The 26,373-nt window shown below is 55.3% G+C and overlaps 11 protein-coding genes across 11 annotated transcripts, besides 2 other annotated features; 7 read left to right on the plus strand and 4 right to left on the minus strand.

The window, feature by feature from the left end:
* Positions 1-319: 319 nt before the first annotated feature.
* CYME_CMS347C (probable mitotic spindle assembly checkpoint protein MAD2) lies at positions 320-1,015 on the plus strand (the record flags this gene model as incomplete). The annotated part of the gene is made up of 1 exon (XM_005538907.1): positions 320-1,015. The coding sequence occupies one exon, from the start codon at positions 320-322 to the stop codon at positions 1,013-1,015; it is 696 nt and encodes a 231-aa protein (XP_005538964.1).
* A 1,070-nt stretch (positions 1,016-2,085) lies between these two features.
* On the minus strand, positions 2,086-3,414 carry CYME_CMS348C (hypothetical protein; the record flags this gene model as incomplete). The annotated part of the gene is made up of 1 exon (XM_005538908.1): positions 2,086-3,414. The coding sequence occupies one exon, from the start codon at positions 3,412-3,414 to the stop codon at positions 2,086-2,088; it is 1,329 nt and encodes a 442-aa protein (XP_005538965.1).
* Positions 3,415-4,877: 1,463 nt separating this feature from the next.
* Positions 4,878-5,600, plus strand: CYME_CMS349C (hypothetical protein; the record flags this gene model as incomplete). The annotated part of the gene is made up of 1 exon (XM_005538909.1): positions 4,878-5,600. The coding sequence occupies one exon, from the start codon at positions 4,878-4,880 to the stop codon at positions 5,598-5,600; it is 723 nt and encodes a 240-aa protein (XP_005538966.1).
* Positions 5,601-5,669: 69 nt separating this feature from the next.
* Positions 5,670-8,122: a sequence feature (possible transcribed region).
* A 374-nt stretch (positions 8,123-8,496) lies between these two features.
* CYME_CMS351C (eukaryotic translation initiation factor eIF-5A) lies at positions 8,497-8,979 on the plus strand (the record flags this gene model as incomplete). The annotated part of the gene is made up of 1 exon (XM_005538910.1): positions 8,497-8,979. The coding sequence occupies one exon, from the start codon at positions 8,497-8,499 to the stop codon at positions 8,977-8,979; it is 483 nt and encodes a 160-aa protein (XP_005538967.1).
* Positions 8,980-10,973: 1,994 nt separating this feature from the next.
* Positions 10,974-12,548, plus strand: CYME_CMS352C (diaminohydroxyphosphoribosylaminopyrimidine deaminase / 5-amino-6-(5-phosphoribosylamino)uracil reductase; the record flags this gene model as incomplete). Its single annotated transcript, XM_005538911.1, has 1 exon — positions 10,974-12,548. One exon carries the CDS (start codon positions 10,974-10,976, stop codon positions 12,546-12,548), a length of 1,575 nt encoding a protein of 524 aa, XP_005538968.1.
* A 365-nt stretch (positions 12,549-12,913) lies between these two features.
* CYME_CMS353C (hypothetical protein, conserved) lies at positions 12,914-13,282 on the minus strand (the record flags this gene model as incomplete). The annotated part of the gene is made up of 1 exon (XM_005538912.1): positions 12,914-13,282. One exon carries the CDS (start codon positions 13,280-13,282, stop codon positions 12,914-12,916), a length of 369 nt encoding a protein of 122 aa, XP_005538969.1.
* A 366-nt stretch (positions 13,283-13,648) lies between these two features.
* CYME_CMS354C (eukaryotic translation initiation factor eIF-3 subunit H) lies at positions 13,649-15,229 on the plus strand (the record flags this gene model as incomplete). The annotated part of the gene is made up of 1 exon (XM_005538913.1): positions 13,649-15,229. One exon carries the CDS (start codon positions 13,649-13,651, stop codon positions 15,227-15,229), a length of 1,581 nt encoding a protein of 526 aa, XP_005538970.1.
* Positions 15,230-15,539: 310 nt separating this feature from the next.
* Positions 15,540-16,848: a sequence feature (possible transcribed region).
* Positions 16,849-19,531: 2,683 nt separating this feature from the next.
* CYME_CMS356C (hypothetical protein) lies at positions 19,532-19,930 on the plus strand (the record flags this gene model as incomplete). The annotated part of the gene is made up of 1 exon (XM_005538914.1): positions 19,532-19,930. The coding sequence occupies one exon, from the start codon at positions 19,532-19,534 to the stop codon at positions 19,928-19,930; it is 399 nt and encodes a 132-aa protein (XP_005538971.1).
* Positions 19,931-20,238: 308 nt separating this feature from the next.
* CYME_CMS357C (hypothetical protein, conserved) lies at positions 20,239-20,679 on the minus strand (the record flags this gene model as incomplete). Its single annotated transcript, XM_005538915.1, has 1 exon — positions 20,239-20,679. One exon carries the CDS (start codon positions 20,677-20,679, stop codon positions 20,239-20,241), a length of 441 nt encoding a protein of 146 aa, XP_005538972.1.
* Positions 20,680-21,033: 354 nt separating this feature from the next.
* CYME_CMS358C (chromatin-specific transcription elongation factor) lies at positions 21,034-24,657 on the plus strand (the record flags this gene model as incomplete). The annotated part of the gene is made up of 1 exon (XM_005538916.1): positions 21,034-24,657. One exon carries the CDS (start codon positions 21,034-21,036, stop codon positions 24,655-24,657), a length of 3,624 nt encoding a protein of 1,207 aa, XP_005538973.1.
* A 1-nt stretch (position 24,658) lies between these two features.
* Positions 24,659-25,981, minus strand: CYME_CMS359C (similar to putative mitochondrial carrier protein; the record flags this gene model as incomplete). The annotated part of the gene is made up of 1 exon (XM_005538917.1): positions 24,659-25,981. The coding sequence occupies one exon, from the start codon at positions 25,979-25,981 to the stop codon at positions 24,659-24,661; it is 1,323 nt and encodes a 440-aa protein (XP_005538974.1).
* Positions 25,982-26,373: the final 392 nt, after the last annotated feature.

The following is a 26,373-nucleotide window of genomic DNA, read 5'->3' on the forward strand; positions in this document are numbered from 1 at the left end:
ACCTGCACTGGAACGTAACCGCTTTGCTGTTCCCGAACAAAAGTCGAGCCAGATTTCGGTTGTTTTATTTTGTCGTTTGGACGTCAACTGGCTGCAGCGCAGAACCCCGAGGCAAGGCCTTCTGAACGCCGTCGGGCGGCAGGTGCCAGCCTCACTGAAGAACCGAACAGCGCTGCGAGAGTTGCACAGTTTGGGCTGGCGCGTTTACTTGGGTGTGCGACCCAAGTTTGGCTAAATATCGCTCACTGACACACTTGTTAGATTCCCGAGCAAGACAACGCGTTCGAACAGAAGTCTGTTTTGCTCCTTCTACACCAAAATGGCGACTGCAGGCTCTGAACAAGCCCCGATCTCATTACGTGGTAGCACGGATACGGTCATTGAGTTTCTGCGGTGCGCGATCTACTCTATTCTATACCAGAGGGGCATTTATCCACCAGAGATGTTTCGTCGTGCCTCGAAATTCGGCACGAGCGTCCTCGTCGCACAAGAAGCCCAGCTCGACTCCTACATAGAGCGCATCCTGCAACGTCATCTGCGCCTGTGGGTCCTGCGAGGGTCTGTGCACCGTGTCGTGCTCGCATTCGCTGCCACTGCCGATCCAGGTCGTATTCTAGAACGATGGCACTTCGATCTCCATATGGAGCAGCGGGCTACTGAGGATTCAAGCGTCCCTCGGGACGAATCTGTAGTCATGAGGGAAATCCAGGCAATCATTCGGCAGATTACTGCATCGGTAACGTTCCTGCCGCTGCTCGATGAGCCTTGCTCCTTCGATCTGTTGGTTTACACCGATCCTGCCCTTGAGGCAGATGCCAATGAGTGGGAGGAAAGCGACGCGAAGCTCATTACCGCTCCCCGCTGCGAACAAGTGAAGCTGCGTTCCTTCACGACGAATGTGCATCGAGTCGAAACCGGTGTTGCGTATGCCTGTAAAGAGCTCACCGATACTTCGTATCCATTTCGAAAGCCAATACTGCCGCAAACATTCCACGTGGCGACCGCGCTCGCCTGATCAGAGGACTGCAGTCGAAGAGACGCGTGGTCGCCTGCTCGCGCATGCGCTCTACAAAAACATATCAGGTTGCGAAGCGTCGTCGCAATCGCTCCTTTTCAAGCCCGTGCGCATGCAACACCTGAACGACTTCAACTTGCTGCTCGCTGGACGCGGTCCGCATGAGGCTGCTGATTGAAGAACGAACATTCTCCACCGGGTTCCCGGTAAGCGCACTCGGTGAAAATATTTCACAACGCATGAGATGGAGATTGCCCAGGTTTGGTCGCTAGCATAAAGACTTCAGCGTAGCCAGCGTCAGTTTGGGCGAAGACGTCGGGCCGCAACAGACCCGCTCACGCTAGAGCCTTTTGCGCAATGCGAGAACGCACCTCTACGCACTCTCACTTTATCAAAACGTAGATACGCAGGTGTTATCACGGTGGCGAGAAGCCCAACGAGTTAACCGTTCGGTTCCGCAAGCTGCAATGCACCATTCCAGCTGCATGCTTCCACGAGACCTCACCAGATTTTAACCTTCAAGCTGCGGATTCCACACCAGTTTCAACTGTTAAAACTGACCTGCTGAGTAGAATTTCGGAATCTCCAACCAAAAATACACATGGATGCTTTTCTCGAGCTCTCCATGATACCGCTAGAAGCCTCAGGTCACAGAAAGCCCTGTCTGAGTGCATCCATCGCAATGATCGTGCAAGACAGGTATCCGACCTGTGTTTGGGTCACGCTCGTAAGAACCGCCGCTGCAGTAACGAGACCCACGTGAACGAAAGCAACACACGACTCAGCATGAGCATGTTCCGGACTTGGATACTCAAGCAGAGATGCATCTTGATCCATGCCGCAGCTAGCCGGAAGACGCGGATCATCATCGACGCAGTGCTCATCTCTCGATGTCTACCTATCCATCAGATGATGCGTCGTCGTTCCGGACTCTTCATGGATGACCGGATACGTGAAGGCGCATGTTCGGAAACCGCAACCGCCTTGCGTTGCCAAGCTGCCTAGAAAGCGCCGTGCTGTCGATTGCGAATTGAGCTAGTTTTCAATTCTAGATCACGACCCTAGCTCCCTTACAAGTCGGGTAACTCTATTACTGGGCCCGACTGACCAAAGCGCCACGTTAAGAGCGCAAGAATTCCGATAAGGACGACCATCAGCGCTATCCAATTCTGGGAGTACGGCAGTACAAGTTCGGCCCGTACGCGATTCTGCATTCGCGCTGAGAGTCGACCTTGTTCTTGGCGCAGCTTACGTCGAAGTCGCCGATCCCGCAGCTCTAAGACTCTTGCTGAAATACGCGGAACGTAACGGCGGATTACGAGCACTGAACTCGATCCCCGTCGCTCTACGCTCGTTGTAATACGAGAAAAAACAGGTTCCAGCTCCTTGAGCTGAAACAGCATCGCCAAATCTAGTTCGTCGGAATCATTCGCCGCCGATGGAGATCGCACCACAGCCTGGTCGCTTGCGAGGCGACTTCTGCTAAGTGCCTCCTCGACGCTCTCGCCTGGTAACATGGGCACCTCCTCCGTCAGCTCTTGGAACTGCATCGAAACTCGATCGGATCGTTTTAACTCCTGCAAGAGTCGCCGCCACTCGAGTTCCTCCTCCATAACGGACATTTGATTGTTCGCATTGTTTTTCTGGCCGAGTGTTCGCCATCGGCCAGCCAAAATTTCACTCAGAAGCGCAAGTCGTGGACGCTCATGCATGCGGATTTCGCCCGGTTGCCGAGTCAACTCGCTTAAATCCAGCCAGTAGTCTTCGCCGCGTTCACGTCCACTCAGAGACTCACGAACAAGTGGAACAGACTCGAGTTGCTCGACATTAATGTCGGGCGGCAGGCCCTGTTCCGTTTCGAATGCTTCCCGGAGCGCCCGCTGTTCCTCCGTGGTAGCGCGTCTTCGCTGCGTCTCTCGCCATAACCGCCGCCGTTCGGCAATCGTCCGAACAGGCTGGTTTCGACGCCGTTCAAGTTCCGTTCGCAGAAACGACGGATCGTCCGGACGCACGAGACCGTCGTCTAATTCACTTGAGGTCGAGTCTGTCACTTGGTCAGAGTCGTTGTGGGCACTAACGTTTGTGGAAAACGCCCTATCAGCTGTGCGTTCCAAGTTCTCGAACGACCTGGCCGTCCCTCTTTGAACCGGTTGCGGCTCATTCTCAGGCGGCGGTTCGCTGCCTTTCGCACGAGCTGCACCGGATGCAGGCGCTCGTCCAGGGCCAGCCCCTGCGGGCAGGTCGCGCTGCTCGGCCCAGAGGCGCACTCGTGGCACCTGGACGCGCCCGCAAGCCGAACGGGAGACTATGTGGTGTCGTTGACACCTATTTGTCGACCGAGACTGGCAAAAACTACTGGTTCCACAAAGAATAAACGAGGTCTGGTGCGTCTCTACCATGTCTGAGGTCGAACGGCTCTGTCACACGGCCACACGTTCCAAAGCTTTTGCCGTCGGGAGTTGTCTCTATCCTCGAGCGCACAAAGAGGTGGTTCTCGAACCGCGAAAACTTTTGCTCGAATACCCGGAAGCGCAAGAACTTGAGAGCAAAACTCGCGGACTACCGGAAAGCTACCGCGTTCGCACAGCAACGCAGCAGGTATAGCGCTGCTGCAGAGGGAGCGGTCGCGTGAGCTTAGACGCCACGACCGAGATGCGCGACCCAATCATGCAGCTTCTGAGAAACGATACTAAACTGTATATTTCTATACCCTATCATTTCTGCATAATACTCTATTATACGGACAGTGATCTTGAGCCTCCCTGGGAGTCGCCGATTTCTTTCGTTCGTATTGAGCCAATGAGCAGAGAGCCGCCAACTTCAAAGACTTTCAAGGGGAAACGACCTACAAGATGTTTGGTTTTTGCCCATAGAGCTCGACGTGCATTCGCGCGCAATGACTAAACTCCCGCTCGTTCGACAAAAGCGTCCAACGAGTGCCGGAAACCATTCAGGGCGATACACATGCACTAGAAGCACCAATGCGCGCCGCAACTGCTACAGAAGAAGCGGTCTCGACAGAGGCAAATGCACGAAATGGTTTACGGTGCTTTGGTCGACCGTCGGATGGCGAGGCAATCCCAACGCAGAGGCTCGTTGCGGTGGGATTCCACCGGCAACCACGCGCGCAAACACTTTCTGCATCGAGTCCTGAATGTTTTGGTTAGCATCCGGAAATGCCTCATACTTCGGGAGCGTCGAGCTGCTTTTGTTGACCGAACTTGCAAGGAAATTCCCGGTGACTCAATATGGGCAGTGTGCTCGAATGCTGAAGAATTTGCGTGAAAAAATCAATGTCCAGGATACAGGGGCTTTGGATGCTGCCATGGAACAAGGCACTGGCATCGTTCGTTCCACGATTCAGTTGTGCTAAAGCGCCGCAAACATACTCCAGCAACGCTTCTCCTCGGCAAATCGTAAACAATAATCGTGTTCCACGATTCGATGTCGCCGCGTACGTCCCCAGGGAGTGCTCATGTGTCGTGATTATCCGCGCTCGTTGACCAGATGAGGCGCATCTCGCGTCACCTTTAACGCATACCTGCGATCCAATATCTGGTCTAGAATTGCACAACCTCTCGTCTGAATGGAACTCGCCCTGTGCCAAATCAGGAAACACTATATTTAGTTGCCAGCCTCGTGTGCACTACCCGAATAGACGCTGCGCCAAAAGCCGATCAAAGCGAACTGGAGCGAGCGGTGCCCAGCTGCCAAAATTGGCACCAAAGGCGCAACGATTCCGGTGACGATCACCTGGGGACGGAGCGCCACGAGCGCGCCGCATTCTGGCTAGGCAATATTTGGTGGTTTGTGTCGTTGCTCGCAAAACTGCGCGTGCTTTTTCCTTCTAATTGCTTCATTGATGCGTCGTTTTCATCTACCTTACGCTATTCTTCTATTACTAAGTATTTTCTTCTTCGCGCCATGTATGCAAGCTGCGCCTTTGATCGAGATCGACTCGGATACCTTGCTACGGATAACGACACCTGCGCCGTCGCTTCCTCCGCTCCCGCCGAGTGTGCTCGCACAAGTCGAGGCTGCCGAGCACCGCGGCCGTAATGTGACTGGTCCACATATCAACGCCACTGTTGCTGCTGCTTTGAACTATACACAGTTCGAGTACACTTTAGTCAACGCACTGTACGAAATCGATCAGAGTCTATGTCTGAACGAGGCGCTCACAATGGGTGCGGCCGATGTCGCTGCAATGCTGAGCGAGTGCACTGTCGACCAGGTGAACAATGGCAGCTGCAGCTACGCGACCAAGTCGGCGGTGGAGTCTATGTTTCAAACGGTCGGCTGGAGCAGCCCTGATTTTGCAGGCGTCGCACTAGCGAGAAAGTTTCCCGCGGCGTTCTTCAACTGGTCTGGTCCGGCCGGAGAGGGAGGCGACGGTCTGCGCGGCATCCGCGCCTATGCTGCTGCCCTCGAGGTTACGGATATCGTGACGCGGGAACTTGGACCGGCGGTACGCAGCGGCCTGTACAAGCTTGCAGCAGCTGGAGCCGTTGAATTGCTAAACGATGAGGTTTATGCGTACGTTGTGATTGGGAAGGCGGCGGGTCAGACTTGCTATGAGCCCTGAGTTTCGCGGAAGCGTCGCTTCGACGCCGCAATGGAGCTCTGAGAGTCAGAAAGTGCTGCGTAAAGGGACTGTGAGTTTATTTGGGAACGCGGTTTCATATCACATGAGAATGTTCAGTGCACACAGCTGAAATGAGCTGTCGAGCATCGTTCACCTGGTCGGAGTCGATAGTCATGCTCCAAAGGTTTTCTTCCGGCTTCCGCACTTGCGTTCACATAGAGGACCCAGAGAGGCAGCTAGAGGCTTACCCTGATATCCAAAGTTCTGACGCAAATACAGCGACGTTGCTTTCGTCACCAAATGCGGCAAGAGGTAAAGTTTCCACAAAATTGAGGATGCTCCCAAAGGAAACATACCCTGACGCCATCCCTTCTCCCTGAAAGACACGAAATAGCTGAGCGATTCGCTGCACCTGTTTCTTCGCAACATCTCCTGGCTGGAGACACGCACCTGCTCTGTCATTATCATCAGGTCGGCGCCACGCAGTGCTTGATGATGTACGAACGCTCTGGACGAGTATGCGTCGCAGCATGCTACCGAGCCCGAGCGCACAGCAGCATGCGGAAACGTCCTCGAGCAACTGTGGCAAACCAACGCAGCGACCTCCTTGCGGAGCAGCGACGCGAATGCGGCGCGCATGCACGCTGATAGACTACCGGCTGCAGCACTGCCGCGCAGCGATGTACGGACTGGTACCGCGGCACACCGACGCGTTTGCCAGCGTCATCGTATACGTAAAATCTGCAACGTGCTAGATGAAGGATCTCAGCTGTTCTGCTGACGCTGCTGTCTCACATCAGCCCCAGACAGGTCCGTCTCGGTCGCATGGAAAGGCATGATTGCTTCAAAGATGCAGCCAGTCCTTCTTTTCAGCGACAGGTTCAGTGAATCTTACCGGGCATCCCCGAGTGTGCGACGATATGCGGAGGCAAGGAGGGCCGCAATCGGTGTACAGCGCACCGTCCGCACTTCCTATAACGCTGGACGCAGCGTCTTAGCCGCAAGGAACGAGCCGGCATCGACCACAGGGCCAGCGTTTCTTCCAGGATGGAGGATCGTCGACACGATCGGGGAATCCCCGATCGCGCTCAATGGATATCGGCATCCGGGAGCGCGTCTCGGATGTCGCACCAGACCTACACCGGTATCAGACGAAAATGAAACACTGAACTACTCGCTCTGCCCGTGCTTTTTGATTGTTCTCCCGAATAGTTTTAGGTTTACAGCCTCCGCACTTGGAATCCAGCTTTGAGGCCGTACGGACTTGAACATAGTGTCAGGAGTCTCGATCGTCTATTTTGGCGTAGCTGTTGCAACGCTTTGCTGGTGGAATTCGTGACGACACTTGAATCAAGGTTCTTTCACGACACCCTCGAGCAAGCGTTCGTAAAATTACCGATTTCATTATCCACGTAATACGTAAAAACCGCCGCTCTTCTCCGTTTCTTGTGCTGAGCAAGCTAAAATCACGCATTCTTCATCTTGTCGATCTTTCTATTTCAGGGAACATGCGGGCGCAGCAATGCGCGCCGCTGGATTGACGAGGAGAAAAGCCCCACGCCCTTTGACTCCTTGTTCACGAACTCTTGCCAAAAGTTCCAAGATCTTGTTACGTTACAGCACCAATTTGATTCGTTAGGCAAATCCTACTATTTTTCGGGTCATCAACGGCACTGCATTCGACAGCAGCGTAATATCGCCCACGGAATATGCTTTGAGATGCTCCAGTTCCTTTTATTTCCATGGAAAAAAGTTTTTTGCACTCGCACCTGACTCACCGCAGCAATCGCTTCCATTGGAGAGTCCGTCACCGCTTTGGATGTGGAGAGCGCACACCGATCGAAGTTTTTCGAAGGATTCTCCACTCGGGATATTCCTTTCGGTACGTGTCCCGTCATAGACAACATCGCGCCCCACAAATCCTCCATCGAATGGAACAGCGTGCGCTTCCTTATGTCACGGACAAAGCACTTGCCGTGGGAATCGGCCAGAAGAACCCCGTGATCGTAGCGTAGGCCACGGTGGCGGAAAAGGCGAAGGGTACTGAGGCGAGCCCCCGGTACCCTTCGCGGGCATGCATAGATCGATGAGGCAAGCGTTCGCGTGCCAAATGGCGATGCTCGGCGGAGAAGGCGTATGGGACATATGTGTACACCTGACTTCAGTCTCCCGTGTCACCTCGGCGGAAGTTGCACCGAGGCTGCCTTCAGAAAAGGAGAAAATGGTCAGCGAAATGTAGCTCACAACTTCGGCGCCTTCATGAATTGCGTGTACAACAGCCTGAAACTTCGAAATATGGACTTGAGCACTGATAACAACTTTCGTCAACGGCTGACAACGGTGCCGGATACAAAGGAGAGACCGGCGTATTTAAAGCAGGATATAGTGGTGAGGAAAACGCAGCAGTCGCCGCAAAAACACGCAAATGCTGGTGTTGAATACAATGAGAAGAGCCCCATGCTTTCGAGTCTATAACCGCGTCAGCGATCTGGAACCGTCCCAGTTCAGGCTGACCTAGGTCTGGGGATTTCCCGTACCGCCCGTGGCGCTTGGATGCGCACGCGCACGTCCATCTGTGCGAGGCCTCGCCGCGTCGCCGTCGCCATCGTCGTCGACGACGACGATGATGGACATAGGTATCACATGCGCCGGCGCTTCGACATAACCTTGCAAAGCGTATTGTGAGGACTCCGGTTGAGAAAACTGACGTAGCATCCGGCGACGTTGAGCAGACGTGCGCCTGCCAAGAATTCGGGACTTCTGTTTACTGCACACTCTGTTATTGCACTCTGGATTTCCGTCAGCAAGGCGGAGCTAAAATACTGATCAGATTTTCTAGGACCTCCGCTGCGAACGACGACGCTGAGCACGCGAACGCCGGCGGCTGCGGGAAACGATGGCGGAGCAGCACGATCTCGAGGTTTTGGCGACCGGTGATGCGGGAGCGTCTGATGTGACTCCGATTCAAGCCGGGGCGGTGAAGAAAGGCGTGTATGTTGTGTTGAAGGGGCAGCCCTGTAAGTGTGTGGATGTGAGCACCAGCAAAACCGGGAAACACGGACATGCCAAGGCCAATATCGTGGGCCTTGATATATTTACGGGCAAGAAATATGAGGATGTTGCACCAACGAGCCATACCATGTACCAACCAGTGGTGGTTCGTTCCGAGTACCAGCTAATCGACATCGACGCTGAAAACTTTTGCTCGCTGATGGACGACAAGGGTGAAACCCGTGAGGACCTCAAGCTCGACCCCGATAACGATCCCGTGCATGCTAAAATCAAGGAAGACTTTGAAGCCGGGAAACAGCTGACAGTGGTTGTCCTCAAGGCGATGAAACAGGAAAAAATCATGCAGTCCAAGGAGCTGAACGAGTGAGGGCGCAGTGCTCTCTCTGGATCGTTTCGGCACGGCGCGGGTGCCGCCTAGTGCGAGCCGGATCGCGTGCGAGCCATCTAGCGTCTAGATCGCCCAAAGAGCAGTACGACCCTAGAGCGTGCGAGCGTGCAGCGCCCCGAGCACCGTTTCTCAGTGCCCATGAACGAGGTTCTTACGTATCCGAGGCCTAAGCAGCCTAACAGCGAATCGAAAACAGCGGGCGGTTTGGAGGCGGCTCTGAATACTTCGTATAGCTGAGCTCACGGTTTTTCTGTGTCTATTAACTGGATGCTTTTCAGTAGAGGCCTAACCAGCGTCACGGCGAATAGGAGCAATCAGGCGATGTTCGTGGAGGCCTGGGATTCTCTAGTAGCCGATTCCGGGCGCGCCTGGAACACCGCAAGGTTCAGTTCGAACATACATCCGTTAGACCCAGGACACTGCTCAGGAGCACGCGTTGATGTGGATGGAGCTGGTCCGTTCGGTTTGGAGCGCTTTCTCTGCCAAGATCTTATGGTTCTTTGGGGGCAGAACTCTCGCTCAGCAGCGTAAAAGGTACCGTAGCCGTTGTCGCCCTATCCAGATCGCACCAACGATTTTTTCAATAAGTCTAAAACTCCAAGCATGCGACGCTGTGTTTCATATGCCGAGCTCGATCGGTTGCGATTCGAGTGAGAATGATCGTTGGCGTGCAGCTGCATAACGCTCGTGCCACCGAAGAACCGAAAGCATCCGCGTGCCTTGCGCGGTGACGAGGCAAGCCTAGCGCACTCGGCGGTACCGCCAACCCGCACACTTCGCTGCAGGTTTTCATCTAGTCAAGCGCGATGGTGTGTCGCTTGCGAAGCTGTGCACCTTGAGCACGTTCTGCAGCCGAATATGAAACGCTTCGAGCTGCAGCTCCATTCAATATCGACCACGTATCGACAGAGACGTCCAGTATCGCTCCATTTCCATGCAGCCTGCGTCTTGGGCGGAAGCTTTACAGACGCGTTTGTTCGGCACGAAGTTGACGGCATCATCGTTGAGCGCAGACATCGGATATCTGCGTACCTTCTCAGCCGTCCGCGGTCAAGGTATCCAACGGACTTTTGTTCAGAACGCCCATAGGGACCCGAGTTCGCGGAGTTTGCTGAAAAAAGCATGCACCAGGACAGCGATCTGAGATACCGTCTCGAGCATAGCCGACCAGATGATGAATAAATTTGCAGCTGCTTACGCGTTCGATGCTCTTGGAAGGGAATAAACAGCACCTGCCCGAAAGCATAGTTGGAGCGCTGATACATATCGCGTTTTTCGCGCGCTCGCACACACACACACACCGTAGAAGCGGCAGAGCAGCAGCGCGTTCTCATTTGAAGACGCTGGAGAGCCCGCCAGCGCACCAGGGATCGTTCTTTGACCTCAGATACCGCATAACGCCGCACACCAGGAAAAGCATGCGCATCGAACGGAACCTGCGGTTCTAGATTGTTGCGCTTCAATGGACAACGAACGATGCACGTTCTTCGCTATAATGCTTGGTACGCTGCCGCGCGGACAGTCAGACGTGCTTCGTATGGCTAAGGCGTCCTTCTTTCCTCAAGTTCGTCCCATGGAGAGAGCACTTGTTGAACCGAGTTCCCGAGGCATGCAGACACCGCGTTGCTCTGGATAACAGAAAAAATTGCACACCGTAACACGCTTTCTCAGCTCCGTATCCTCAGTTGATGTCCGCTGGACAACGAAAGCATGTTACCGAAAAAGGTATGCCTCCCGCACTTGGATGGAACCGGCTGAATAACTTGGCAGCGTAGTCTCGTGTCTTCGTGCCGGCCGCGGCTGCTGCACTACCTGGGATCCATGCCGATGGCACATGATGCTGGCACTGCCAAGCAACTTGCCCCACAAGCGTTTTACACTGCCAGCGGCAGTTGGCGGCTTTCCTAGAACACTCAAACAGCAGTCTTAACTTGATCAGCAGCAGACAGCCAGAAGAAGGGCATCTATGGTCCATGTTTCAGGTGCTTACCGGTACGAGTGTTGCAGGAAACAACGGCTGGCTGACAACCGACGTCGTTTCTGGTGTACCGCAGAGATCGCCGGCCTGGGGGGCGTACTCAGGTTCATGGCCTGCGCAGAAGCGCTCCTCTTTTGAAGCGCAAAGTCTCCATCTTCCGAGCTCCAATGAATACCGTCTAGAACCTTCGTGGTTCGGCGGCGGAGCCCGAAAACGAGCAGCCCAGCGGGGACGCTGCCCTAACTGCTACTCTCCGCAGCAAACTACACGCCAAAGTCCGCGTTGTGCAGTCTCCGACGAGACCTACATGGACCGCTGCATTCAACTGGCTTTAATGGCAAGGCCGTCCCCGAACCCCCCGGTCGGATGTGTGGTCGTCGACCCTGACACAGGTCGCATTGTCGGAGAGGGTTTCCATCCGCGTGCGGGCTACCCCCACGCGGAGCAATACGCCTTGCAGGCGACCTTTACAACGCTGAGGAACGCGTCATCGCACCAAAACCAGCACCTGGCAGCGACTGTCTCTGAGCCCGTGGCCGCACTACCTGGCTCTGCACGAGGTATGCATGTTTACGTGACGCTCGAGCCGTGCAACCATTACGGGAGAACGCCTCCCTGCACCGAGTCCCTGATCCAGGCACAGGTGTCGCGGGTTGTCATCGGTACACGAGATCCAGACCCCAGAACTGCTGGTTCCGGTGCGGAGCGTCTTCGACGAGCGGGTATCGAGGTGCAGTTTGGACCTCGCGCAGCCGAGTGCTTGAAACTCTACGAGGGCTTTCAGCATCGCATCCACCATCAGACTCCACTTGGTATCCTCAAATACGCCATGAGTCTGGATGGTAAAATAGCGACGGAAACAGGGGATGCTCGATGGGTGAGTTCGGCGACCAGTCGACGGTATGTGCATGAGCTACGCGCTCGCTGTGATGCTGTTGTCGTCGGCGCTGGTACGGTACGTCGAGATGATCCCGCTCTGACGGTTCGTTTGGAGGAATCCATCGATGTACCTGAACTGGGATATGGCCAGCCCTTGCGTGTCGTCATGTGCACCAGCGCTGCACGATTGTGGCGAGATCGACCTGACGCAAAGCTCTGGGATACATCAGTGGCCCCGACGGTGCTTGCAGTGTCGTCTGCAGGTGAAGTTTCTTCCTCGAAGGAGCTCGATGCTGCTGAAAGAGAGGCGATTCTTGCGTTACGCTCTAGAGGTGTCCAGATTGCGTATCTGGATGCATTACTTCCCTTGCCGCCGACGCGGGCGCTAATGCAGTGGCTCTACGACTACGGCTGCACCACGGTACTCTGGGAGTGTGGTGGTACCCTTGCGACGTCAGCGGTGCGCGAATCAGCTGTCCACAAAATACTTGTATTCGTAGCCCCAAAGCTCGTCGGGGGCAGGTCGAGCCCGACGCCGATTGCCGCTGATTTGGGTGTTCGCAACATGGAGGAAGCGCTCGCGCTACGACTTGGTCGGATGGAGGTCATCGGATCTGGGCAGGATGTGCTCATCGAGGCGTACCTCGACAGCAACAAGCTATCGCCCGATGCGGCTAGCGGCACTACTTGAGTTGCGCATTCAAATGTTGTCGTGGTGTACATTTTGCGAAGCACGCCGCGTTGCAAACGGATAGCGGAATGACTTTTACGAGAAGTGCATTTTCGGATGGTGTTCACTCTACGCTGCAAACGGGCAACAAGCCATGTCGTGGAGCTGAGCAGCGTTTGCGGGTGGTTTCTACGCTCCGTCGTGCGCGGATAACGAAAGCATCGCTTAGGGCTGGTTTGCGTTCATGAGCGGTTCCTCGAAGCACCGCAGAGCAGCGCGCTCCCTCTGCTAAAGCGTATCTGACCCGGCGAACAATGGTTCCACAGTGTTTTGGATGTGTGTGCATTCTCTGTCCGCACCAGGAAAGGTGGTGCAACCTTGGAAGCTCAGCGACCAGGCGTCATGGGTCGTCTCGACGACGTCAGCGGCGAGGAGGAAGCCTTGGGCGCTTGCTTCAACCCCAGACGCGGTCTTCGTAAGCCCAGGAATATCAACGACCAACCTGTTGCTGAAAACAAAGCTGCCTTATCATATTTCTCCCTAAAGCTTTTCTTCTGAGTTTTGTGATGTGCGTATCGCATCGCGAGGTAGCCTGCGGGAAATCCCCCAGCAGCGCCCAGTGCTATAAGGTCGCGCTCCGGAATACGCCACTGGTGTTGGAGAGCTCTTCTTTTATCCTCAATAATGCACCCGGCAGATATACCGTTCACGCCAAGTAGGTACCATGGAATAAACCTACGGATAGCTTGCGCCATAGACACACGTTTCGTCGTAGCTTTGCTTTTAAAGCGCCCTGCCCGACGCTTCTCTGTTGTGCGACCTTTAACGTTAACCTGTGCCCCGACTGCGGACACGTTAGAGTAAAAGCTTCAACGCGTTTATACTCGTACTTATAAAAGCACGTCCGTATCCAAACACGTACTTATGCGAGCATGTGTGAAAGCACTCGCGTACAGGGTACCTTCCGGCTGGGCGTCTTGCAGTTTTCAGTGGCCACATTGCCGCGCGTCTGCACCGTCGCGCCGCTTCAGCCTACTTTTCTGCGCTCTCTGTTACTGTTGCTTGACTTGTCGGACGTGCACCGTATACATCCCGCTAGGACGCTGGGGAGAGAGATCCTTATGAGCAGCGAACAGAACCAGCCTTCATTTGAGTCAGATGGTCTAAAAATTTCGTCAGTAAGGCAACCAGTAGGGGCGTACTTGGCTGCCACGACAGCAGGTACAAGTGCTGCGAGTAGTGGGCGGCGGCTTGCGTCGCATGGCACCCGCGATGCGGATCCCGGACGCGGGAGCGCTGAAGACGACCGAGTAATGAGCGACTCGGAGTTGCTGTTGCGCAGAAACGTTGGTCGACCTGACACCCTAACAGCAGTAGGAACACGCCTCCTGCCGACACGCAGTCGCGAGACGCTACTCGAGAAACTTCCCAAAGTGCGTTCTGTTGTCATATCCGGTGTTGCACTACTGCAACTGGTGAAAGAATGGCAACGGGCAGGTAAAGGAAGCGCTTCCAAACGCACTGGTGTCCGATCAATGGAAGGCGCTGCGTCTGAAGCCTATTGCACGGGCCAGCTCGTCGGCTACCTAGAAGTGGAGCGACGCAGTGACCCCACGAGCGACGACGCCAAAACAGCTGACGCTCTCGTCTGGGGTGACGTGATGCACGTCACAGCAGCCTTTCCCGCTCCCCGTCTGAGCGTCATTGCCGGTGGTCGCTCGACTTCGGGGAGTGCACCGACGTCGTTGCCCGCTGCGGTGATAGCCAACCAGATGCAGCAGAGGGGCACTTATCTGTGGGAGCGTTGTCGTCTTCTAAGAGAAGCGTCCCGCGAGAATCTGATTGTGGGTTGGTTTTGCGTTGGCGATACGAGGCAGCTATCGTCTTTTGTGAACGCAGAATGGACGGAGACGCAGTTTCAACACCAGTTCTGGTTGAAAAATGCGGTCTGTGTTGTATTTGATCCACTACGGAGACACAGTAGCGGGACGCTCGGGATTCGCGTGGTCCGCCTTTCCGATGCGTTCATGCGAGAGTACAGCAGACTCATGGATTATCGAGTCGGAGGCTCGGGAAGCTCAAACAAGGGGTCAGCAGCGCTTCAAGCTTACGGTAGAGGTGGCGGTCGCGTCGCAGCCGGCTCAACGTTTGTCTCGGAAGTGCTGCGCGATCTGGGGCTCTGCTCCCAGACAATGATCGAGGACGTTCCTTTCACAGTACACGCGTCAGCGCTCTCGGAACAGTATCTGGCATGGAGCGCTCTTCAGCATCCACAAGCACGTGAGAACGCAAAGTTTACAGAACACGCTGCTGCCTGTGACTCTGATGTTCAGAGGCTCTCACTGCGTCGCGATGGGGTGCTCGTGGAGGAAACCGCTGGCGGTTTGATCCAAGATCTCGATGAGGTCACTAGAGAGCAGTCCCGATACCATCACTTTCTTCGGAACTATATCCGAATACAGAATCAACAGCATGAATGGCTACGGAGGCGCCGGGCTGAAAACGAACATCGGCGTCAACAGGGACAGGAGCCTCTGCCCGAGGAACCGCTTCCCGCGCATCTTAGTTCATATAGTGAGCCGAGTCGTCTTGAGCCTATGATGACCTTTCGTGATCTTTCGGAAACGCTGCGCGATCTTGAACTCGTCATTGGAGGCCGTTGTGAGAAACAAGTTACGCTCGAATCCTTCAAGACGGTATAGGGTGCGCTATGCTGCCTAACGAGCTCTGACGGCGAGGCGAACGCCAGTCGGTGCGCATCAAAGACTCGGGCAGTCAGCGCAGCGTCAAAGTGATGTCCATGTAGAGGCATTCGTATGGGCACTTGGATTCGGCAGTTGACCTCGGAATGACTGTCCACAGAAGCGTCCTGTGCGCTAGGAGAATGGATCCACTTTCACAGAGAGAGCGGCGTATAGGCGTCCCTGGGCGAGTAAGGAGCGCTTTACCTCGCTGATGTTTTTCCGGAACGAATCGAAGGCATGTCGCCCCGGACTACACGGCGAATGTTGCATTGTTGTTGTCGGTCGCAAGGGCAGGAACCTAATAATACATGGCGATACAGGTCGCAGGCGGTTGGGTATCTCGCTACCAGAGACCGCCTAAGCAGCTGTGCAAGCTCATGGGATCTCGAAGATCCCCTTATCAGCTCGAGATTATAGTTTTGTGCCACGAATTCAATGCACCCGTGCATCTGCCAAGTTGACGTGGTCGGAGCGATTGCTTCTCTAGATCACAAACGTTCTCTCTATCGCAAATTTCTCGAGTAGGTTACGGTATGCGCTAGACACGGCCATCAGCGATCGAAGGTCTGGTGACCTTGAAAACCTCAAGTCCGAGCAATCGGTCATAACCCAAAAGTTACATTCCTGTGGCCGCACCTGCACGCCTGAACGAATGCGGAGCCCCACGTTGCGACGAAGAAGACGACTGGTTCGCAATATTCCGAAAAGGTCCGCACGTCGTCGTCGATGTGACATGTCGAGTAAAATTCATCCGCGCCGAACGCTGTGCACTAATACGATAAGCGGTGGAACGTACTTTTCCAAGAAAGTTCACATGTCGCCATCGATGCGATAGGTCGCGTACGATGCTCACAAACCAGACGCTCTGGCTTCAAGCTCGCCATATCGAGCGCATGATTGTGTCTGTACCTAAAACGGCGTCACTGAAGCTTAATCGCACGGAGTACGGTGATAAATATCCCAGGCTGCTGTGCTGCCTATGGATGCGAGTTGTGTTTTGGAATGCATTCACGCTTCGACGCTGATGCACCAGGGCAGTATTCAGTGCTTTTACGCAGTCCTCGTAACATCAACATAGCCCCGATGCCATTCACGAGTGCGATACTCCCCAGACATAAACTCAGTGAGAGAGACTCAGCCGGCGAACTCGATGTCGCAATTCGTTGCACAGTCCAGGCGCAGAGCACACCAGCCAGATAAAGCCGGAAAAAGACGGTCGACCAGAGGAACGCGCCGGGCGAAACAGCTGCAAACCAGTAATAGATCCCAAAACCCTGGGCAACGAGGCCTATCAAGCGTACGGAGACCACTGAGAAGTGCGGCGGCGGGAAGCACCACCGCAGCGCCAGCTGGGGCCAAACTGCGAGCGCGCTCCCGACAACCAGAAGCGCACAAGCAGTGAAACGTGCTGCTCGTACGGGTGGTGGTGATGGTGGCGGTGGTGGTGGTGGTGGCGTCAGCTGGACGCCACCACCACCACCACCGGTACCCGAGCACGTCGGCAAGCCGTACAACGGTACCGTCCGAGAACGATACGAGCTGAGACAGCATACCAGACCCGACTACGTCGTGCGTTTTTCAGCGGCACCTGAACGAACATGTTCCGTCTGAATATTTCACAAGTTGCTTAGCATACCGGAACTTGCTCAGGCAATAGCGTTACAGCAAAAGGTGCTGCAACGAAAGCGCAAGGTGTCATTACCGTTTGGGGGGTGATACGGTTCGCAGGCACTTGCCAGAATACGCATACGCAATGTGGAATGGATACCCTCTGCCCCAGTGGCCAGTAGGGTATTTACGCTGCGTCTGTCGATACGCCCGTGTCAGTGGAAAGTAAAACAGGCTCCGATTTGCTCACTCGAGCGTGCACACACAAGCTTGTGTCCCGTTCCATTGTCATGAACAGTAGCTTTTTTGGCTTTTTCTGCAAAAGCTTCGTTTTCCTCTCTCGCTCTCTCTCTCTCATTTCCGAACAGAAAAAAAAACGGCGGTCGAACCCGTGCTCTTAGACCCCTTATCAGCAGTCAAAGGATGCTGATTGCAGTATCCGAGTCCAAGGTCGCTGATTCCTGCTGCTGTCGAGGCAGTCATGCACAAAATGAGGTCGCGATCTATGCCTCGCTCGCAACGCTCATCTTCTTTTATTCGCAGACTCGAAGCGTTTTTCGCATCGGTGACACTTGACGATTATCAGGTGATCCGGTATGTCGACCACACGTCCTCGAGTTCGGAGGATCACCATGTCGCGCTTGGACGATTGCTTCATTGCTCGGTACATGCCCTTGACGAGTATGAAAAGCGCACCTCCATGCCCGCCTGCGTTTCCACGATCGGTGCCGTACCCGAAGACCATGGCCTTCCTCTGGCAAGGCCTTCGGTGAGTACGGTTTCTGGTGAAGGTGCAAGCGCGTGCTGTCCCAATCGATGGAGGATTTATGAAACGCGATCCTGCCCAAGATGATGCACTTACCGGAAGTGGAATCTCGACAGGAGACCAAGTCAGGAGATTCCTATCTGCCAACGCTGCCTGCTTGCAAAGCGTTGACGTAGTGTTCACCGAAAGTGATCGATGCCACGATCGGGGTCTGAGTACCAGCCGTCTTTTTATGAAAATAGAAGAGACGGGAGCCTCTGAGTGCTTATCTCGTGGTACGGAGCATGCTGCTGTTGAAGGCGATTTTGGCAACGAGCACAAAAAGAGTAGAATTTGTGCTTCGAACGAAATCGGTTCCTTGTCGTGCCAAGCTTGGTGAAAAATCAACACGAGCATGTTCTAAGGCCGCAAAAAAATGACGTCGTGTTTTCTTCCTCGTCTATCCGGCTGCGGTAATAGCGACGCCGGCGAGTTGTCCATCAACAAGCTCGCCGAAAACTTGCAGAATGCGTGTTTCGACCATGCTATACGCAAGGAAAGAAGAAGAGTGAACGCTTGCACATATGCCTCAGATAATCGTGCAGGTTATTTTACGAATCTTTGTTGCGTGGCGTCGCGAATCATCCTGATTCCGGTGACGCAACGAATTCCGGCAGCAAAGCGTCGCGGGAGCCACTCCGAGTCGTCGATCGAGAATCCTAAAACTATGAAGGCATTCGGAAAATCCATACTGCCGCAGCTCCAATGTCAAGACATTGCACCAAGGAAAGGTTCCGAATCAAAAACCTGAACGCTGGAACACAGCGAGCAGTTCAGTGTTCCAGTCGAGTCTGCTGGGGGCGGAGGACGCCCTTGCATCTATTGCTGCAAAATTATTGACGCAGAGAGTTACATCACATAACCTGCTAGGCAGAATGGGCTGCGAACCGGATGCGCACACGGGCCCAGTGCTTTGTGCACCTACGCCCTGGTAGATGCTAAGCAAACGTCCACGTCGCGAACCGGCAACGCATTTCATACAAGATCGCGAAGGAGAGGTGGCTCCCGGGACTCATCCCAACAACCAAGTTTCTCCAGCATGTGTTGCACCGAAGGCAAGCCTCTATCCGCTGAGTGATTCAACACGTATCGACTTCGAGACCCGACTTTCTATCAGGTGCGGCACGACTCGAGCTGACGCCCCCTGTGGTATTGGGACGCCGTCCTGGCTCCATGCACGACTGGACCGGTGCTAGGGGCGCTATCGCGGACACGTGTGGCACACACGCAGCGCGCATGACTACCCGGAAAACTATCGGTAGCTCCGAGGGAAAGTGTAGCTAGTGGAATTTGGTAGTAGAGCGTGGAACGATGGATGCCGCTCCGAGCGCGGGTATCAAGCGCGCATTCGGGCATCCCCGGTCTCAGTAACGGTTTCGTCAACTGAAAAAGTGCATATCACGGATCCTACGCTCGACCGGTGTTAAGGCGTCTGCGTCGGAGTTTTTGTTTTTGCTGTGATTCGCGGCAGTACTTGCACACTGCGTGGAGCCTTGTTCGATCAAATGCTCTTATGCCAATCCAAGGACAAAGGTTTTGCATATCTGCCAAGATCACCGGACGGAAACCTCTTCGATGTATCGCCCTTGCGCCGCAGAAAAGCGAAAGTGGTACGATACCGCAGCGTTCGTTGTGACACATAAAATACATAAATGAACTATTTGCTCCAGATTCGTGGATCTCTCGCGCCGCATCTGAATAAAAAAGCAGCCGCTGTCCACTGGCGCACGCTGGGTCATTCGCCCGCGCTCCACGCGCATGCGTCCAGCAAGCGGAAGGTACAAACGTTTCCAAAGTTTGCGCCAAGCGACGGGAGCCACGCCTCTTGATCGTTTTTTACGGGAAGTATGGACGCTACATCAGCGACTTCTGGACATGCGACAGAAATCACGTTACCAAGCGCCAAACAGCTGATAGTGAATACGCTGCGTCGCGCTTGGCGAACCCCAAGGACGCATCGCGCAAAAGCCTGCGTCTGGAAAGCGAAGGCTCAACGTCAGCGAACCTGGGCAGACAAAGAGGCGGATCGAGAACGTTTGCAAGCAGTAAAAAAGTTAGAGCGCAGCCTGAAGGAGAAGGCGCGGGCACAGCGGGCAGCTGAAGCAGAGCGAAGAGCCCAAATGCGCGCCGAACGTGAAGCCAACGCCCTCCGCACCGGCACGAAAGTGCAGATTGTGCGTGATTCGAACAAGATCAAGCGCATGTCTAAAAAGCAGCAAAAATTGCTACGAAAGATGGCATTATAGGCTGCGCGCAGCCACCTGAACCGAATAAAGTGAGCACCGAGCAGGTGGTCTAGCTTTCCCTTGCGCTCCAAAGCGAGAACGTTGCTTCGAGTTTGCCAGTTGGCACAACAGTGACAAAACTCGTTCAGGACACGAACCTCACACTGCGAAAGAATTCGCACTTAATCCTCTGGTAGAAACGGTGCATACATCATTGTATCCAGCAGGTACACGTTACTCTAAACGAAAGACCTAGACTCTTTTTCAAGACGCTCGCATGAGGTCTCGGACGCAGCACCAAACGCCAGACACTCCTCTTGGCATGCCCTTCATTCCGGAGCACGTCGTTTCGCAGCAGCCGCAGCCATGAGCTCTTTCACCGTATCTGCCGGGACACTCTTTTGTGCAGGTCCAGTTTCCAGATTGTAGAGCGCTAGCATATGACCGTCAGGGGCCCGCAACGTCACCGCGGTTGCACCGTAAACTGTCCGTCGTACTGGACCATCCATAACGGCACCTTGTGCAAGGCACTCACGAACTGTTTGATCCAAATCGTGGACCTGAAACCGCAGAAGCGGCGAGTACCCTGTGAGACTACACGCGAGCGTATCCGTCTCGTGCAACTCTAGCAACCCGTTCGGTGCGTCAAGCGCAGCCCACTGCTCTGTACGCTGCGCAACCCGAAGACCCAGGCCTTGGGTGTAGAATTCAAGGGAACGTTCCAGGTTCGAGACAAGCAGAAGCACACCTCGCCACAGCGCTCCCGTCATACCACTGCCGACCTCCAGCAACCGATCTTCTTGTCGCCTGTTTTTGGGCACGATCAGCCTTCGCTCTTCGACTTTGCTCACCTAGATGCTTCTGCTGTCTACAACTGTCGTTTCATCTTCGACGAGTTTACGATACCCGCCCATGCACACAGCAAGTGCTCCAGAGCGTTTCGAGGTTGCGCGCGGGAGTACACGTTCGGAGCACGAGGTTGATTCAATGCTGTACAATTTGGTATTAGACAAACATGGACAGCATCCACGTACGCTACCCGCGGACTGAAAAAGCGCGCGCAACTCTCTGTGGCCTGTGCGCTTGTTCCACACTGGGGCCGGTGCTCCGCCAAAGCAACAGAGATGGCAGCAGTTGGGCAGGCAGCTGCGTCCGAAGCAGCGCTGAGGAGCCCAACCGCGAACATCCTTTTCAAAGGTGATCTGGAGGCACGTTTGGCGCGAGTTGGCGACGCATGGCTCGATGCAAGCAGGACGTTCGATGCGCTCTTCGTTTATACGGGAGCGCTCGCAGCTGGAGAGCCTGCCGGTTACCGCAAGTCTTATGCTTTGGTTATGTACATACTTGGTGTGGAAGCGCAGCAGACTGCTCTGGTGCTGCAGCACACCGACGCCGCGTCAGTACTGTGGATCGGGACGGCAGATGCCGAGATCTGGGCCGCGCTAGAGACAGCTGCCCCAGCGCTGGGTCTATCCGCGGGTCACCATGAGGCAGACCGCCATCAAAATGGTGTCGAAGTGAACGACGATCGTAGCGGAGCGTCTTCAACCCCGAAAGCAACCCTTCTACGGGGCAACTTGGGCTCAGACTGGTTCCTGGTAGCCGCTTGGATAGCAACCAAGCGTGACCTGGAGAAGACGCTTGCCGTGGCGGGGGTTCCTGCGCGTTCCTCATTGAATTTGGGTGCCCTGGTGAAGGAGCGGAACGTACATCAGGGTGACTTTGCCGCGAAATGCACCGCCTACGTTTTCGGAGACGCGGCAGGGTCGGACGTTGCCACTCCACCTCCGGTGAATGCAGCGGAATGGATTGGAAACCTGCTCATTGCGAAACTCCCCGATGAAATTCAAAATATCCGGAAAGCCTCATATCTGTGCGCGAAAGTTTGCCAGGCATACTTTGTGGAACGGATGGAAAGCATTTTGGACGAGGACACACCAGTTTCGCATGATCGCCTAAGCGAGGAAGTCGAGGCGCGACTGCTCGCACCAGCAACCGTTGGTGTGCAGCTTGTTGCCAGTGAATGTGAAGCCGCATACCCACCGATCATACAGAGTGGACGAGATGGTCCCTTCGACCTGCGTCCTAGTGCAATCAGCAATGAACAAAATTTGAGCACGGGCCTGGTGCTCGCCTCGATCGGTGCACGCTATCATCAGTACTGCGCAAATGTGGTGCGCACTTTTCTCATAGATGTGGAGAAACCCATCCGCAGCATGTACGCGAAGGCGCTGCAAGCGTTGGAAGCGGTGCGACGCGCGTTGCGCCCGGAGCAGGAGGCATGGGTTGCCTACAACGCAGCCATTCAAGAGCTCGGAGAGGAGCTAGCCGCCGCGCACCTTGCCGGGAAACACGTCGGATTTGGCATTGGTCTCGAGTTCCGAGACTCAACCTGGCTCTTGAACGAACAGAACCACAAAATTCTTCGTTCCGGAATGACGTTCCAGATTCAGGTCGGCCTGGAGCGGCTTGGGGAGAACAGTACACTCGCGCTCATGGTAGCAGATACCGTACTCGTTGGTGGTGCGGATCCAGAAGGGGCGGAAGTTTTGACCCAAGCTGCCTCCAAGAGCCCTGCCAAAGTAACCTATTTCCTCGATATGGACGCCGACGAGGAAGCGGATGACGGCACCGTAGGCAATGCGGGGAAGAATTCTGAAGCGTTGGCTTCTGAGCAGGTCGCCGGGGAACCCAGTGCTCCGTCGATCGTTACCCGCCGTCGTGCACAACAATCTAGTGCTCCTGATGATGATGATGCAGCTGCGGAAGCGGAGCGCATTCGACTCCACCAGCAGAAGCTCGCCGAGCAAAAGCTCCGTGAATCGCGTACCCGAATTCTGGGAAAGAGTGCATCCAGTGCAGGGGACCAATACAGCGCCGAGGGCAAAGGATTTCGTGCGCTGAATGCTTATCGCGCCTACGAGCGAGTTGAAGACTTTCCCGCTGGGCTACGACCGCGCCAACTCTTCGTGGATATGGAACGCGAAGTCGTCCTGGCACCAATCACGGGAATTCCCGTTCCTTTTCACATCGCGACGATCAAGAATGCCTCCAAGTCCGATGAGTCGGGCTTTACGTACCTGCGCATCAACTTCCTTGTGCCTGGCACTAGCGCGTCGACGGCAAGTGCCTCGGGCGCCGGCGGCCTGACGGCCCCCGCAGGTGTCAGCGGCGCCGCGGCACGACTATCCCTCTTTCCCGATAACCCCGGATTCGTGCTGAAAGAACTCTCCTTCCGCTCCGCAAGTGCCGCCAACCTGAGCGAGGTCTTCCGCAAGATCAAGGAGCTTCGCAAACGCTTTACCAGCCGGGAAACGGAAGCCCAAGAGAAGGAGACGCTCGTGAAACAGGCTCCTCTGATTCTTGAGACCGACCCGAGACGCATCCCGCATCTTGTTGACGTGTCGATTCGCCCGTCGTTGGGCGCTGGGGGTCAACGTGCAAACCAGGGTGTCCTCGAAGCGCATGTCAATGGTCTGCGTTTTCGCTCGCGGCAACAGCGCGCTGTGGACATTCTCTATCGCAACGTGAAGCACGCCTTCTTCCAAGAGGCGCGTAACGAGGTCATCGTGCTGGTTCATTTCCGTCTGCATACGCCGATCATGGTGGGAAAGCGCAAAACAATTGATATCCAGTTTTACACCGAGGTGATGGATGCGACCGTCCGCCTCGCGGATACGCGACGGAATCCCTTCGATATCGATGAAATCGAAGAGGAGCAGCGTGAACGGGAGAATCGGCATCGTCTGAACAAACTGTTCTTCAAGTTTACCAAAGAGGTAGAGGCCAAAGCAAATGAAGAGCTCGAGTTCGATATGCCGTATCGGGAATTGGGCTTTGAGGGTGCTCCTGATAAGATGCAGCGCTTTTTGATGCCGACGCGCGATTGTCTCGTTGATCTTATCGAGTTTCCACCGGTGATCATTTCGCTGGAGGATATCGAAGTAGCTCACTTTGAACGCGTGACCTACTCGCTCAAAAACTTTGACCTTGTGTTGGTGATGAAGAATTTCGCACAGGAACCGAGTCGTGGTGAGACTCAATGGATCCGCATCTCGTCAGTTCCGAGCACAGAGCTGGACGCGGTGAAAAAGTGGCTTGATTCCGTCAATATCCCCTTCTATCAGGGTCCATCGAATCTGAATTGGAACACGGTGCTGCGCACCATTCGAGAAGACCTCGAGGGTTTCTACGAAGAGGGCGGTTGGCGTTTCCTGGACGCCGAAGCGTCGAGTTCTTCCTCTGAAGATGAGGATGAAGAGGAAGGAGACGACGCTGGTGCCGGCGCAAAAACACGTGCCTCCGCGACCAAGGCTAGCGCTGGCGGGGCCGCTGCGGATCTCTCCGATCAGGATGAAGAATACGTTCCTAGCGACGAAGACTTTGAAGCGGAATCTTCCGAAAGCGACTATGACGAAGACGATGATGATGAATCTTTCGAGGCTGACGAGGAAGCAATTGACTTGGCCGAGGAACTCGGTGATGACGATGCAGGTGAAGCCGAGCTCAGTTCCTCTGACGAAGGCCTCGACTGGGACGAACTCGAACGCCGCACCAAGGAGGAAGAGCGACAGAAGCGCAAGCGATGGCACGACGACGACGATGACGACGAGGATGATAATGATGGTGATGACGATAACGAGAATGATGGCGATGCGCGACGTCGACGCCACGGACGCAAGCAGCGTGCCCGGGCGCCCTCCGGACAGACAGCGTTGACGCACGGGCCCAAGCGCGTACTTCGTTAGCTCAATCAGAATCGTTCGCTGGCTCTAACTGTACTCCAAAGCACGTCTTCAACGAGTCAAAGAACATAAAGAATATGCCGGACGATACCGCTTCCCAGGTTGCGCGCGGCATGACGCCCCGGAAGAGTGCAGGGACACCACCCTCTCCGAGCAGCGCTCTGATCGCCTGCAAGACTGAGGTTGCGGGGCGGCCCGGCTGGGTGCCAGAGACCAGCATGCGCGTACGCACCACGTCCAGCGGGGTGGTGATGACCCCAATGAGACCGCCGGCGCTCATACCCAGCAGAAGCAGTTCCCATTCGGCGAGTCTTTCGCGACCTTGCACTCGCTGCGTGATCTGTTTGAATTGCTCGAACGTCCCAAACTCAAGGGCGTCGAACGGCAAGTTTCGCAAGAGATTCGACCCGTACCCAGTCCAGAGCGCCATAAGGCCGCCTTCATGAACCCAAAGGTGTCGCGCTGCTGCGACAATATTCGGCTGCAGGCATGACTGCACGCGCTGTTTGATCAACTCCGCAGGCGTATCGACGAGGCTGCTAACGATATTTGCCATAGCGGCTGCGGTGGTGGACTCCCAGAAGAGCCTCGGGCCCGCGTCCGAGTTCGCACGCAGACCCTGGTCATGATAATGAGACGCACCGGGGCGCGTTCGACGTAGCGTTCGACGCACCGACTCGTACGTGATCGCGAATAACGCTGCAGTTGGAAGTGAACCAATCACGCCGGACAGGACACCGGCGTAGAGCTGGCGAAAACCGCGACCATCCGCCATACGACGTACGGCATGCTGGAATGCGCGTACTGGACCCAGCCAGTGCAGGCCCGAGGCAGATCGCCACGCCAGTGTCGAAGCAGCTGCAGCTGTTGCGTGGCGAGAGTGGATCAGCCGGCGGTGTGCCGTTGGCAGCTGCTGCGTCTGCTTGAGCGTGTCGAGTGGGTACAGGAGAAACTCAACTAGGGCCTCGGCGATAGCGCCAGCGCTCGCCTCCATCAAGAGCCGTCGACCGAGCCCGAGCGGTGTTTTCTGCGCTGGTGTCGCGGGTGCGTGTGAGCTCGTTCGCGTATGTGCACTTGGACTCGCGCCCGAGTCGGCCGGCCGCTTTCGTCGGTCCGGTGGTGACGACGGCATCACAAGAGCGCGCTCTAACGACCAGATTGGCGTGTGCGCGCACCAGCGGGTTGACGACGTGGAGCTACGGCGTCGTAGCGGCTGCTGGCCTATCAAGGTATGCAACCACGGGCCGGGGGCAACGTCCGCGTCGAACGCCCAGCTGCCATTATGGCCGCTTCCCGGCGAGGCGACCTTTTCGCTCTCGAACAGCATGACAACGACGCAAGCACGACCGCGATAGGGTGCTTAGCTGGAGTTCGCACGAAACGCTCCTGGTTTTAAAAAAGCTCCACACTCGCATTACATAATGACGCTAGAATCTGGTGCGTTTTGGTGTTGATCATGCCCCGCTTCCGTATCGTGAACAACATACGCTCGGCAGGGTAGAATGCAGCGTGGCTATGTTCGCCAGCCGCCGCACGCCAACGATAGCACACGTCCGCGCACGGGCAGTGCGCCTCGCGCAGCCAATCATCCGGTTGTCCGTTTCTACTATAAAGGTACATTTCTTGGTAGTTATGACTGGTTACTGAATCGCCACCTCAATCAGCACGCATTCGACTTGTCGGGTCCGGGACGCGTGCGCGCTCCGGTGCAGGCGTGTG

The sequence above is a fragment of the Cyanidioschyzon merolae genome, chromosome 19, assembly GCF_000091205.1.
Source record: "Cyanidioschyzon merolae strain 10D DNA, chromosome 19, complete genome".
NCBI classification, from domain to species: Eukaryota; Rhodophyta; class Bangiophyceae; order Cyanidiales; family Cyanidiaceae; genus Cyanidioschyzon; species Cyanidioschyzon merolae.